The 14,039-nt window shown below is 35.3% G+C and overlaps 1 protein-coding gene across 2 annotated transcripts in view; it reads left to right on the plus strand.

Moving 5' to 3' along the window:
• The window catches only part of USO1 (USO1 vesicle transport factor), a 97,428-nt gene that overhangs the window by 63,685 nt on the left and 19,704 nt on the right, over positions 1–14,039 (plus strand). The window contains exons 9-14 of one of the 2 annotated variants that reach the window (XM_049632080.1): positions 1,397–1,575; positions 5,225–5,365; positions 7,257–7,345; positions 7,742–7,896; positions 8,300–8,511; positions 10,016–10,036. In XM_049632080.1, coding sequence (XP_049488037.1) covers positions 1,397–1,575; positions 5,225–5,365; positions 7,257–7,345; positions 7,742–7,896; positions 8,300–8,511; positions 10,016–10,036 — 797 coding nt within the window. The remainder of the gene's footprint in view (positions 1–1,396; positions 1,576–5,224; positions 5,366–7,256; positions 7,346–7,741; positions 7,897–8,299; positions 8,512–10,015; positions 10,037–14,039) is intronic. The other variant, XM_049632081.1, reaches the window with a different exon arrangement.

Raw genomic sequence — 14,039 nt, forward strand, 5'->3', positions numbered from 1 at the left:
TTCTGACTGAGCCAGCCAGGTGCCCCAAAAATAAAGTCTATTTAAAAAAGAAACTGGGGCTCCTGGGTGGCTCAGTCAGTTAAGCATCCGACTTCAGCTCGGGTCATGATCTCGCGGTTTGTGAGTTCAAGCCCCACATTGGGCTCTGTGCTGACAGCTCAGAGCCTGGAGTCTGCTTCGGATTCTGTGTCTCCCTCTCTCTCTGCCCTTCCCCTGCTCATGCTCTGTCTCTCTCTGTCTCAAAAATAAAACATAAAAAAAATTTAAAAAACTGATTTTTATAAACACAGACCTCAACTACTAGGAGTAAATGTGTGAGTGTACCTTGCAGAGGAACTTACTAGCTGTGAACATCTAACATTAGTCATATTCTTTTTTTTTGTTTGTTTTAATGTTTATCTTTATTTTTGAGACAGAGCATGAGTGGGGGAGAGGCAGAGAGAGAGGGAGACACAGAATCGGAAGCAGGCTCCAGGCTCTGAGCTATCAGTACAGAGCCCAACGCAGGGCTCGAACTCGTCAACTGCGAGATCATGACCTGAGCTGAAGTCAGATGCTCAACCGACTGAGCCACCCAGGCACCCCAACATTAGTCATATTCTTAACAGAGGAGACAGATCCTTGGTTAGACTAACACATGATAGAGATCAGTTGATGAGCTTTAAGCCGTGATGATAGTATATGCTGTAGTGTGGATGGAACTACCCTATAGAATAGTATGTTGTAAGCAAAGATAGAAGTAAATGGAGAAGAGGAACCAGGAAAGATAGGAAGCCTGAGGAGTGGCCAGAGATCTGTAAGGAAAATCATGAGAGAGTAGTTATTAGAAACCAAGGGAAGAGGAAATTTCAAGGAAGAGACTCAAGACAACAATGTCCAGTGCTTCTTAGTGACTAAATAAGATATGATTTATTCATTCAACAAATATTTAATAGTGAGCTGATATAGACCTGATATCTTGTTTCTGTCTCTGGTGAGGATATATAGTAGGTCACTGTATCCTAGTAGGACATTCACATTCCTGTCTTTATGAATTATAATCTAGTAGAGAAGACAGATACTACATAATAATAAAAGGAGCAGTTTCTTGTGAAAGCATGTGGCTGGTGATGCCAACCTAGTCATCAGGTCTTGATATTTAATCTGGGATCTGAAGAAAAAATCTGAGTTATTGAGGTGAGGGGTAGTTGAACAGAGAGGTCAAGAGATCACTGGAAACCTAAGAAAGAGCACGCAGATTGTGGCCTGTGACCATCAGGAGTCAGAACAGGCTTTTTGCCTTGCTGTACTGAAGAAATGCTGAGTTTGAAGTTTTGTCTTATTTAAGTGTTTGGGGAGTGAATTTTCCTTCAGGTTTTATCAGCCTTAACACTTCCATTTTACATTCTTTTCTCAGGCATAGTAGTGGAAGATTGTCTGATTTTGCTCCAAAACTTGTTAAAAAACAACAATTCCAATCAAAATTTTTTTAAAGAAGGCTCATATATTCAACGTATGAAACCTTGGTTTGATGTTGGCGATGAAAATTCTGGCTGGTCTGCACAGAAAGTGACTAATCTGCACGTAATGCTACAGGTACACTATAGTTAGACATAAATGTGACAAGAATTTTGACAACATTCCTTTCAAAGAAAAGAAAATTGCTTGTATTTGATAAATCTAGGATATTGAGTTGGTTTCAGATGGGCCTAAAAGAAAACCTTTTAATATGAAGATTTGCAGTTATGCTCAGAGATAGAGATCCACTGCCATTAACCGCTCCCTCCAACCCCCAGTACATATGCCCATGACTCAACTTCAATAATTATTAACATGTGGCAATTTTGTTTCATCTTTTATTCCCTTCTCTTGCCCTGCTGGATTATTTGTATTTTATTTTATTTTATTTTATTATTTTATTTTATTTATTTTTAAGGTTTATTTATTTTGAGAGAGAGAGAGAGAGAGAGTGAGCAGGGGAGGGTGGGGCGGGGGGAAGAGAGAGAATCCCAAGTAGTCTGTGCTACAGAGCCTGACTCAGGGCTCGAACTCAGGAACCGTGAAGTCCTGACCTGAGCCAAATCCAAGAGTCAGATGCCTAACTGAGCCACTCAGGCACCCTGCCCTGCTGGATTATTTTAAAGCAAATCCAAACATATAGTTTCCTGATGGGTTTTGCACCCAGAGAATAATAGGTTAGATTGTTGATTTGAATTTTTTAAATCTACTTTCTTCAGTTAAGGTTCTAATGTAAATTTTAATGTACGGAATACTGCGTTCAGCAAATAAATTCACTCAGTAGACATTTACTGAGAGCTAGGCAGTGACTGCTAGGAAATGAATGATAATGTCCCTGCCTCCAAAGATTAATAATCTGTTTTAAGTCTGATATAAGTTAAAATGACAAGTCACCTGCAATTTTATTTTAGCTTACTGTTGATGAATGGTAAAAGTGAAGACAATAGGATCCCAAATGATTTCTGCATCAGAGAAAATATGAAGTTCTTTGAAGTATTTTACTTACTTATTCCTTTTATTATTCCCTCTCCAAACCCTTAAGTTTATATACTAGCTTCCCAGCTTACTGGCTCTCTGGTGATTCTTGTGGGTCTTTGAATATCTCTGAATTGTTCCTGCGTCTCTGAAATTGTTTTCCTCAAAACTAGATGGATAGTTTCTCTAGTAATTAGAGTCTGAATATCGTTGCATGCCCTGGGAGTTGCCTGTGTAGGGTTAATTGGTAATTAAGGTGACCAGATGCCCCATTTTGCCAGGCTAATAATCGTTTTGTAATTACGAACAGTGTCCTCTTTCACTTCTAAAGTGTCCCAATTTAGATAATAAATTATAGTTACCTTATATAGAATATGCCTCAAACCTGTCAGGAAAATATTTTACAGGAGAACATGGGTAGAATATTTCTATTTTATACTCCCCACTTCATCCTTTCTACTTTCACATGTCAATATTACACATTTCAAGACTTAGTTTTTCAACATGTTTTTTGCACCTTAGAAATAGCATTCCAAGTATAAGCTTGATATTTTGCCCAACACCACTTTCTTAATAAAAGAAATTCCTGTAGAAAAATACCTTTCAAAACATGATTAGACAGAGCGAAGGGATCTGGTGATGTGCAAAAGCTTATATATATCCTACCAAGCAGGGAAAATTTAAACTGCTAGAGGAGTCCACTCATGTTTTATGGCTTAGAGTGCTAAGCAAAGAATCATTTTTGAAGAAAGCCGCTGTTTAAAAAGTACTACTTTACCAAAAGAAAAAAAAAATTAGACTAGGGTGCTGCATATAAACAAAAAAATACATTATTTTTACATATGTAGTAAATTGGTTAAGTTTTTTTTACTTTTAAAAAGTAAATAAAATCTTAAAGAATGTAAACTTCAAAATAAACTGAATTTAATTCACTTCAATATATTCTCCATCTCAAAGATTGAGTAGTTAATGCATTCATGACTTCGCAGGCCACAGGTTATCTTCTGCTTTTCAGCCTATTACTGTGCTGTTTCCTTATAGCTTTATTTAGGGTTGCTTGTATTTCCAGTTCTCTGTTATGCACCAAATGAAAATGCATCAAAAATGAGGATAAACAGTCCTATTTGGACAGATAACTTCCTAACTGGAATTATTCATCATTGTGTTGAAATCATGATTGATTTTAAAAATTCTATAAATTGAAATCGATGTGTTTGAGGGTATTCATTCAAATTTTACAGATTAAATTTTGGGGAAGCATCTTTTTGAAAAGTTTTTTAGTCCTAAAACACTTTAATTTTTCTTGGAATGATAGTGTTATGACCAGTTCTGCCTCCTATTCCTATAGGAATATACCCTTATATATCATTTTTTGGACAGATACTGCCAGCAGTTCCCAGAAAGCTCATTACCTTATGAGAGAATCCTTTTCATTGTTGGGTAATTCTAGCTCTTAAAAACTTCATATAATGAGTCAAAATCTGCCTTCTACAAACTTCCCCCTGTTTTGCTCTCAGGGAAAATATAAGTCCATTCCTTACGGTATTTTACGTATTTGAATGTTGTTACTAAGTCTTCCCTTATGTTGTTATCCTTATAATAAATATTCCCTCTTTCTTCAATCACCTTTTCCTATTTCTCTGTCATCTAGAAGATTGATAATTACTTTTTCTTTATTTACCTCATCAATAGATACCCAACTGCTATTAGATGATACTAAGGAATTATTGTTGATTTTGTTAGCTACAGTAATGGCATGATGATCATGTTTTTTAAAATTCTTTTTAGTTAGAGGCATATGTAGAAATATTTATGGGAGAAGTGACAAATAGCTTGGTATTGCTTTAAATATATATATATATATATATATATATATATATATATATATATATATATTTATTTATTTCAATTAGGGATAAGAGGAGAATAAAACAAAAACCAAAACAAAAAGCCATGGAGGTCTAACCAGAAAGGTCTAAAGATTTGAGCCATTATGTAATTCTAAAGCTTCTCTCTAGTGACATCAATGTATTAATCAACCCTCTTAATAAAAATATTATAAAATCTCATTTGATCTTAATATACAAGGTTTTGTACACAGACTGGTAAGTCTAGTTTTAAAATACAAGCTATATGTGAAATTATTTTGAAGACGTAACTGCTGAACATTTGTTTGGGATGACATTTTTTATGTTTCTCAGACTTCATGTTCAAGTTCAGACTAATCATAGAACCATAAAGGTTTCATTAGCATTAACAATCAATGAGGCCAGCCCCTTGCCTAACGCATAAATCTTCTACCATGTCTTCAGGGGTTAGTTTTGGTCTCTCCTTAAGTATCTCCAGTTTAGGGGGACTTTATTTCACCCCAAGCCATTCTATTTTCAGACCTTCTCCATAATTAGGTAGTTCATCTTTACTTTGGTAAGAAATATACCACCCTGTTACTTATTCATTCATTTATTGACTATACACTATGTTATAAATACTGGGCCTTTTCTTTGGAATATAAAAATGACTGAGGCAGTTTCTACTCTGGGAGTTCACAATCACCTGAAGGAGACAAACTGGCGTAATGTGCTATGTACTATAACAGAACTATTGCCATGAGAGCGTGAAGGAAAGAGCATCTAGATCTGGCTGAATAGGTGAGGGGAATCCTTTATATAGACGTTCTTGTTCATACAGATAATTTGCCTCAAGACTTTTCACATCTTTAAAAGACCACTTTTGCTTTCTCTTTCTTTCACAGCTGGTTCGTGTGCTGGTATCTCCCACCAACCCTCCGGGTGCTACCAGTAGCTGCCAGAAAGCTATGTTCCAGTGTGGCTTACTGCAGCAACTTTGCACTATCCTAATGGCCACTGGAGTGCCTGCTGATATCCTGACTGAGGTAAACCAAATGGAGGCAGAGGCTACTCTTGCGGAAGTTGAAATCAGGAATCCTAAGAAGAATTAGATGTCAGCTGAAGGCAAAACAGTAATAGTTAACCATTTTTATATGTTAAATTCCTTATTGATCCTACTAAAATATAATTTGCATAATGATGACAGTATTAATTCCAAAAGGTGTACTCATCCCTCAAGTTTAATAATATATAAATACTGTTCAAGCTTACAGGACTTTCATTAATTTTATTGTATTCAACAGGAGTGCACAGTATGATTTAAGTTTTTAATGTTGAGAACAGTATGACTTAGTCAAATAAGACTTGAGACTTAAATAGTCTTACAGAGTCCTAGAACAGTAAATTCTTTTTCCCTGATGTTTGGCGTTTTTTGTTTCCTACCTATTAAGAAAAAGAGGTTAGTTTGAAGAAAAGAAAGGTTTAGTTTATTTAAACTTTCATAAAATCTTTCTCAAATTAACACATGCACATTAAAAGAATAGGTAATAATAAAAGTTTTGTAACAAAAGCAGCCAGCTATCTGCAGCCTCACTCCTCCCTTGCCTTAAGTCTTGCTTCCCCTCTGCATAACCCTCTCACTTTACTTCCTCCTGTCACCCCAGTAATTTGCATTTAAATCAGTAATCAGGCTTTATAATTTTATGACTGTACAAATACTGTTCCCTGCCAAGCCAAAGCCCTGTATCATTTTTAAATATCTCTCTTTCCTAAGTTGTAATAGTATTCTCTTTTCATCTTACTGTTTTTCTGTGTATCTGCATATTAATACTATCAATATGATTAACATGCCATTTCCCATCCCAGACATTTTTTTCCTAGACATTTTTTCTTCTTTTCTAGAAGCCCCTTCCATCCTCCTGCTCCAATATGGGCTGGTCTACTTCTGTGCACATCTCTAGCCCCAGGACTTTCACCATCCTCCTAGGATCTCCCTTTACTCCTCTCTGGAGTTAAATCCCGTAGATACCAGGATTCCATGTCTTTACTCCCCACCTTTTGACTCATTATCTTAGTTTACTTCACTTCCTAAAAAAAGTAAATGGCAAGAGAACTTGTTTTTATCTTTTACATGTCATTCCTTTATTTTCAGAGTTACTCTAATGTTTGGCTAGGTATAGATTCAGGGTTAGAAATCATAACACTCAACTTTCTGAACATTATTTCAGAGCTGCCGTTAAGAAATCTGAAGCCATTTTTAATCTTAATCCTTTTCATGTAACTTTTTTCTCTAGAAACTTTTGGGATCTTCTCTTCCTTTCTGGTTTCCTGAAATATACTGATAATGTGCAGTACTACAGACTTTCTTTTTTTTTTAACCCTCCCCAATTATTGTTGACACCCACTGGACCCTTTCAAGCTGTAGACCTGTGTCCTTCAGTCCTGAGAATGTTTTTTATATTTCTTGATAATTATTTTTATGTTCTATTTCTGCAACTCCACTAATAGATTTGTTAGACTTTCTGTGTATCTAGTTTGCCTTTTTATTCTATTTTCTTGGAGGTATTTTCAACTTCATCCTTAAATTGAAGTTTTAATTCTGTTATATTTTAAATGTGTTTGCTGATTTTAGTTTGAAGCACCCTTGTTTTGTAGAAATAGATTCTGTATTTTAGAGGATACTATTGATTTTAATTTTTTGAGACTTTTAAATCCTTATGGTCAGGTGTTATTTGTAATTAGAGCCCTATGCTTAATGTTTTAAAGCGTTATTTTGAAAAAGCGTTAACAGGATTATAATGCTGTCACTCCTTTTTTTTTGGTATCTGAATTTTAGCATTTAAAAGCAAACCACAGAAGGATATAACATTTTGTTTTGAAAACAGGTTTTCTTCCTTGACTTACTCTCTCTCAATTTTTATTTTTCCCCCTAAATAGACCATTAATACTGTGTCAGAAGTTATTCGAGGCTACCAAGTAAACCAAGACTACTTTGCTTCTGTAAATGCACCTTCAAACCCACCAAGGTAGGAAAAGGGAAATACTGCTATTTCTCTGAGGAAGTCAGAATTTACTTTGGGTTTTTAGTATATCTCATGTACACATCTTTTAAGAAGTTCACCCGTATGTTTGAAACTAGAAATTATCTGACAAGATAAACATGTTGGTGTTTTAAAAGAGTCTGTGGTCCTTGGAGCTTCGGTATTTGGGCTCAGCTATCACCCTCGCACTTCTCCGTGCCTTACGCAGACCCGATCGCTTGCTTGTCCGAGCGGCAGTTGTCTGTCCTGTGCAATGGAGGTGGAATACTTACCTCGCTGGTGTTCTGCTTATGGTGTTTCAGTCAGCAGAAGCGACTAGTTACTGATCTGTGTCCTTGGGTTGCAATTTTTCTTTTGCTCTTTTCTTTCTGAATGCAACAGACCGGCAATCGTGGTACTTCTCATGTCCATGGTTAACGAAAGGCAGCCGTTTGTATTGCGCTGTGCCGTTCTCTACTGTTTCCAATGTTTCTTATATAAAAACCAAAAAGGACAAGGAGAAATTGTGTCAACGCTTCTACCTTCCACTATTGATGGTAAATAATTTAGTTCTAATTTCTGTTCTGAGAAGTACATAGTCTTTCCAGCTTTTAATGATAAGTTATATTGTAAATGATAAAAGACCCTGGATGTAGTGGAATATTTAAAATATGGCATTTCCTTGGATTTGCTTTAGAAATGCAGTTTTTAATTACGACAGTAATTTTCTGGAATATTATCTCATCGATTTGATGCCTGAAATGTAATTATTTCTTTGTTCTGCTACTCTTCTTCCAGGGTCATTTTGTCATCTTTCATTTTTGTCTTGAAAAGCAGACTTTTAAAAATGTAACTTAATACCCCTAATTAACAGATTTTAAAATCGTATTTCATACTATTTTTGTGTGTGTGTAAAACAACAATTAATTTTTTATCATCATCTGCCTGCCATCTTTGTAGCAACAGGTAATTCAGTCTCAGCTGGTCAGTTATTATGCGGAGGTTTATTTTCTACTGATTCACTTTCAAACTGGTGTGCTGCTGTGGCCCTTGCCCATGCTTTGCAAGAAAATGCTACCCAGAAAGAACAGTTGCTCAGGGTTCAACTTGCTACAAGTATCGGCAACCCTCCAGTTTCTTTATTGCAACAGTGCACCAACATCCTTTCACAGGTAACGTGGCTGGCGAGTGGAACTGCTCTAAGGGGGAAAAAATCTCAGCTATACGTTTTTGTGTCAGTGATACAAAGATTTAAGGGTGTCCTTCGTAGATGCAGATGAAAAAGGAAAGAGGCATGGACTTACCTGCTCATTAACTCATTGTAACCTGAAACAGGGTGTGGAGAGAAAGAAATACATACTCTTACAAGAATGGTTTTGCCAAATAGTAAGATCTGCTTCATGAAACACATCTTCTGGACAGAAAGGTGTTTTGTTTCTCTTTCTGTTTCCTTTTTCTTGCATGTCCTTTTCTCTTTCTGCTCAGTAGCCGAATTTGGGTCTGTTTATGAGAGAGAATAGAATAAAGTGGTTCATAGCTATGTACCTCCCTCTTTCTCTTCCCAGACCAGTTGATTTTCCTTTCAGAAAACAATACCAGTCCATCGCTTACTAAACATTGTCCTTGATGTTTGAGAGCTCTCCAACCCTCAAAACCCCAAGGCATATAATTTATCTAGTAATACAGAGAAAAATGTAACTGTTTGCATTCCTCTAGACACCTAATGAGAACAACAAAGCTTCACTGAAGTGTGGATGATAAGGTCTTTACGAAGGTCACTTACAGTTGGATGATTTGTCCACATGGACTTCTGTTGCTGTTGAACAGTTCAGGTTCACTGTTTAGCAAAACTATAGTCATTAACATTCAGAGTCACTTAGAGTAAAAATATACTTAAGTCTAAAATTGTGCTGTCCCCTAGAATTTTCCTCTCTCCCTCCCGGTGATAATGTGTTGTGTCCTTCTTAATTTTTAATTTTGACACACTCATTGAATTGTTTTATTGTGAGCTTTTAAAGAGCCATCAATGCCATCATCCATAGGAAGTTATAAATTACGGTTAAAAATTAGTGAAAAGGGGATCAGACATTCTCTTTATTGTTTAAAATCTGTTTATTTAAATTGAAAGCTTGTTGCATCTTTATCATTTATTTCTTAGTGATTTGGAAAAACTACCCCTAAATATTCATATCCATGTGTATTTAATACTTCTCATTCTCATGTTGCTGTTTGTTGAAAATAGCTTTTCTTAAGCCAAACAGCAGTTAATGGACCACCACCACCAGAGACTTTGCTCTAACATTGTAGTCACAATTAATGCATTATGAGAAATTCTCAAGATAGTGGTGTCTTCCCCCTCACAGCACAGTGCTGTAAAATGATCCTTTCTCCTCCAAAATGCATATTAATAATATGCATAATATTATGTTACATAATAAAATATGTTACATAATATATATGTTACATAATAAATATTACATAATAAAATATTAGAACTATCCTGTTACAATAAAATATTAGATAATTACATAATGTTACATAATAAAATATTAGAACTATCCTGTCCCAAATTATTGGTGTGGGTTTGTAGAGAGACCATCTGTGAGGGATTTTTCTGGATTTAAATTTTTCTACAGCAGTAATATTTATAAATAATTTTTAATGTGTAATTTACAGGGTGATAAGATCGACAGACGGGTATGTATCGCTTGTTTAAGCTTAGGCATTTCCCTCTTACAGCAAGGCTTTCCTTTGTCTTGGGTTTTGCTGATGGTTTTTTTAACTGCTTGTTTGAAGTTACATTCTACTCACACTTTCATGTGTCAGCAAGTTTATCTCTATCATAAGTGGCTCTCCAATTTTTCTCCATGGGGCATTTTCTCCATGTAGTGGTGTTACTAAGAGCTGTGGGAATGAAAGTCTGAAGCTGTACCTGTGCTTCCTCCGGGTATGCTTGCACTTTCTGGAATAGCTTGGTTTGGGTTTTTTTGGTTGGTTTTGTGTGTCTCCTCACCTAAGCTTGCTTCTCTATCCCCCCTGAAACTATTTCAAAGCTAGTAAAATTTAGGGTTAAGAAGTTTGTCTTTAGTCAGTATATGAAAGAATGTGATGACTTTTTTATTACTTAGATTATTGAAAATGTACAATAGTAAGTATAATTTTGTAATTTGAAAAATTTTTAAATTGGATATTGTGGGTTATTCTGGATATAACCCATATGGTACAATTACCATTGGGGGTTAGTTTTTGATGTGTGTGGGGAGTGTGATTTGTGTTGGTTTTGATTTTTTTTTGTGCAGTCTTTGGCAAAAAGGGAGTGTACCTTAATATTTACGTTCATATGTTCAATTGTGCAGTATTGCTAGTAATAACTGAGGTGCTGTTAGGAGTTATATCTTTGTGTATGAGTATGATATGACACATGTTAATAACACAGATATATTCAGCAGTTTTAGCTTCCAGAATTTTTGATACTAGATATTTTAAAAGTATACATGTCAGTCATTTAAAAAGGAGTTTTTGGAGGCACCTGAGAGTAATGCATTACCGCACTAATTTTATACACAGTAAAATTCACAGACTTTAAATGTTCGATTTGATGATTTTTGATGGGTTAATATACTTCTGTAATCACCACCCAAATACAAGATATAAAACATATTTGTAATCTCAGAAAGTTCCATCGTGCCCCTTTCTTATTAAATCTCTATTGCCAGAGGCCACTGCTTGAAAGTGAGTCTAATCATAACACTCTAGAACCTCATTTCAGTACTTGGAAGAGTAGAAATTTAAAATGTTAGCTTGTCATATTTCTATACACAGTGTAAAATACTACACTTGAAATCCACAAAGTAGGAACAAGAGGAACTATTTAGATAGAAAATAATAAGGAAAACATAATAGTCTATCTTAAAGGTAATTCAGCTTCATTTATTTTGTTTGTGGTTCCATTCCAGCCTGTAAAATCTGTGATTTCTAGTAACTAAACCCTCAGAATGCTCTGAAATTACAATTTCAGCATCCATTTGTTTCTCCACATCTCAGTGGTTCATATGCTCTGGAGTGCTAAAGAGATACATACTTTTTCTTGACTTGAACCTATAAACAATCACAAACACACATAAACATATAAACAAAATGAAGAGTTTTATGAAACTATTCTATGAAGTGGAGTGTGGACTTTTTTTTTTTTTTTTTTTTTTTAGCTATTCTTGGTGTTTTATCTTCTAAAGAATCCATCAGAAGATCAGAGTGCAATGACATGGAATGTTTTGATAGCCTTTAAGGTCTAATCTCTAATTTTATTTTTTGGATGATAGAGCAGCTTCATCAGGATTTTGTTGGGTTGATCTTACTAACATTTTGTGATTGTACGCTGGACAAACACTATAGCATTTTTACACTCATTAATTGTTGAGTTTCTTTTCATTTTGGAAAGTTTAGAAAAATAAAAAAGTAGAAAGTGGGACTTCTACCCAAAAGTAACTATTGGTTAAATTTCAGTCTTTTTTCTTCTATACTATTTACTTACATAGGGGTGATCATACATTAGATTCCATTGAGTATGCTGCCTCTTTCCTTACAGATATCTTCCATGTTCTTAAACACTAAATAAATATAACTTTATATGGTTGCATAATATTTCACCAAATAAATATACCATTGGTTAGTTAACCATCTCCTTATTTTTGTATACTTAATTATCTTCCATTTTCTTTATTATAAATCATGGTTTGATGAACATCATAATAATACAGTCTGCACAAAAAAAGTATTATTACACAGTCCTCACTGTGCATGTTTCCAATATTCATAGGTTTCTATTAACCTAGCAAAAAAGCAAGGACCACCTGTATTTCATTGAGGTTTAAAAAAAAGTTTATCCTAGCAATTTTACTGTTTTTTCCTTTTCCTAGTTCAAACTTTGTTGTGCCATCTACTTTATTTAAAAAAAATTTTTTTAAATCTTTATTTTTGAGAGAGAGAGAATATGAGCAGGGGAGGGGCAGAGAGAGAGAGAGGGAGACATGGAATCCTAAGCAGGCTCCAGGCTCCGAGCTGGTAGCACAGAGCCCAACGCGGGGCTTGAACCCACGAACCCTGAGATCATGACCTGACCCACAGTCAGATGCTCAACTGACTGAGCCACCCCGGTGCCCCTGTGCCATCTATTTTAAATTTGGTGCATTATTCTACTTTTAATACAGTAGTAGGTAGCATAGAATTGTATAACTAGAAGGGATGGTTCATAGTTTATAGCACTCATGAAACACTTATTATGTACCGTGTGCTGTTCTAAGTTCTTAATGTGTATTAACCCATTTAATCCACTCCACAACTCTATGAAATGGGTATTAATTATTACTGCTATTGAAGGATAATGATAAAGTTTCAGGATGTTGAGTTTTAGAACCAAGATACAAATCCTGGTGTTCAGAGCCTATCCTTTTAACTTCTGTGTTTGAGATTATTTAGTCCAAAGGCCTTGGTTCACTAAATGAGGAAATTGGGGTCCACATAGCATGTTGAACTTCCACAAGGTAGGACAATAGAAGATTTGATTCTTCTAATTCTCAACCAAATGTTTTCACTGACACCACACTGCCACTATTAGAATTAAATTTAGTCCTTTAAAAGTGTGTGTGTGTGTGTGTGTGTGTACTTTAAAATACATATATACGTATATACATGATTTAGAAATCAAATGTTATAAAAAGTATACAATAAGAAGTCATGGCCTCACCCCTGTCCTGGGTCCCTGCCTCTTATTTCTTCTGGTGTCTTTAGGTGTTTTTTATGCATATTCACTGTTCTGTTCCTTGTTTTTTCCCTACCTAATCCCATTTTGAACCACTAGCAAAGTGCGAAATAACATTGCAGTGAGCTATATTCCCCACAGCCTCACCAACAGTGTATTAACAGACTTGTATTTTTGCCAGTCAGTTGAGAGGTGAAAAATATTATCTTAGTGAGTTTTAATTTGCATTTCTGATTCTAAAAGTTTGAATAGCTTTCCGTATATTTATACACCACTTAAAGTTTTCCCATGAACTCTCATTTCTTATATTTCATATCATCTGCCCATTTTTGTATTGGGTTAAATAATTTCTAATTTCATAGGAACTCATTTTTTATTAAGGAATTCAACCCTTATCTGTGATAAGTTACAAATACATTTTTCCTGGTCTTTTGACTTGGGAGACACAGAATCCAAAGCAGGCTCCAGGCTCTGAGCTGTCAGCACAGAGCCCGATGCAGGGCTCAAACCCACGAACTGTGAGATCATGACCTGAGCCGAAGTCAGACGCTTAACTGACTGAGCCACCCAGGCGCCCCTGTTTTGGATTTTTTTAATGAGACCTTTATCACTTCTACATTTTATATCATACTTTTTAGAAAGGCCTTCCCCACTTCAAGATTTTAACAGACTTACCCATATTTTCATCTCACAGTTTCTGGTTTCATTTTTTGCATTTAAATTTTTGTTCCATTTTTCTTGATGAACAGTATGAGTTATAGATCCTTTGGTCTTTTTTTTAGATAGCTGCCTAGTTGTCCCAACATTTTGTAAGTCCTCCTGTATCCCACTAATGCTTATATGCTATCTTTTTCATAAACTAATTCCCATTTGTAGATGGATCATCTCTGGACTTTTCATTCTGTCTATCCCTTGATTCCTGTCTGTTTATGACCTAGTATC

The sequence above is a fragment of the Panthera uncia genome, chromosome B1 (genome assembly GCF_023721935.1).
Source record: "Panthera uncia isolate 11264 chromosome B1, Puncia_PCG_1.0, whole genome shotgun sequence".
Classification (NCBI taxonomy): Eukaryota; Metazoa; Chordata; class Mammalia; order Carnivora; family Felidae; genus Panthera; species Panthera uncia.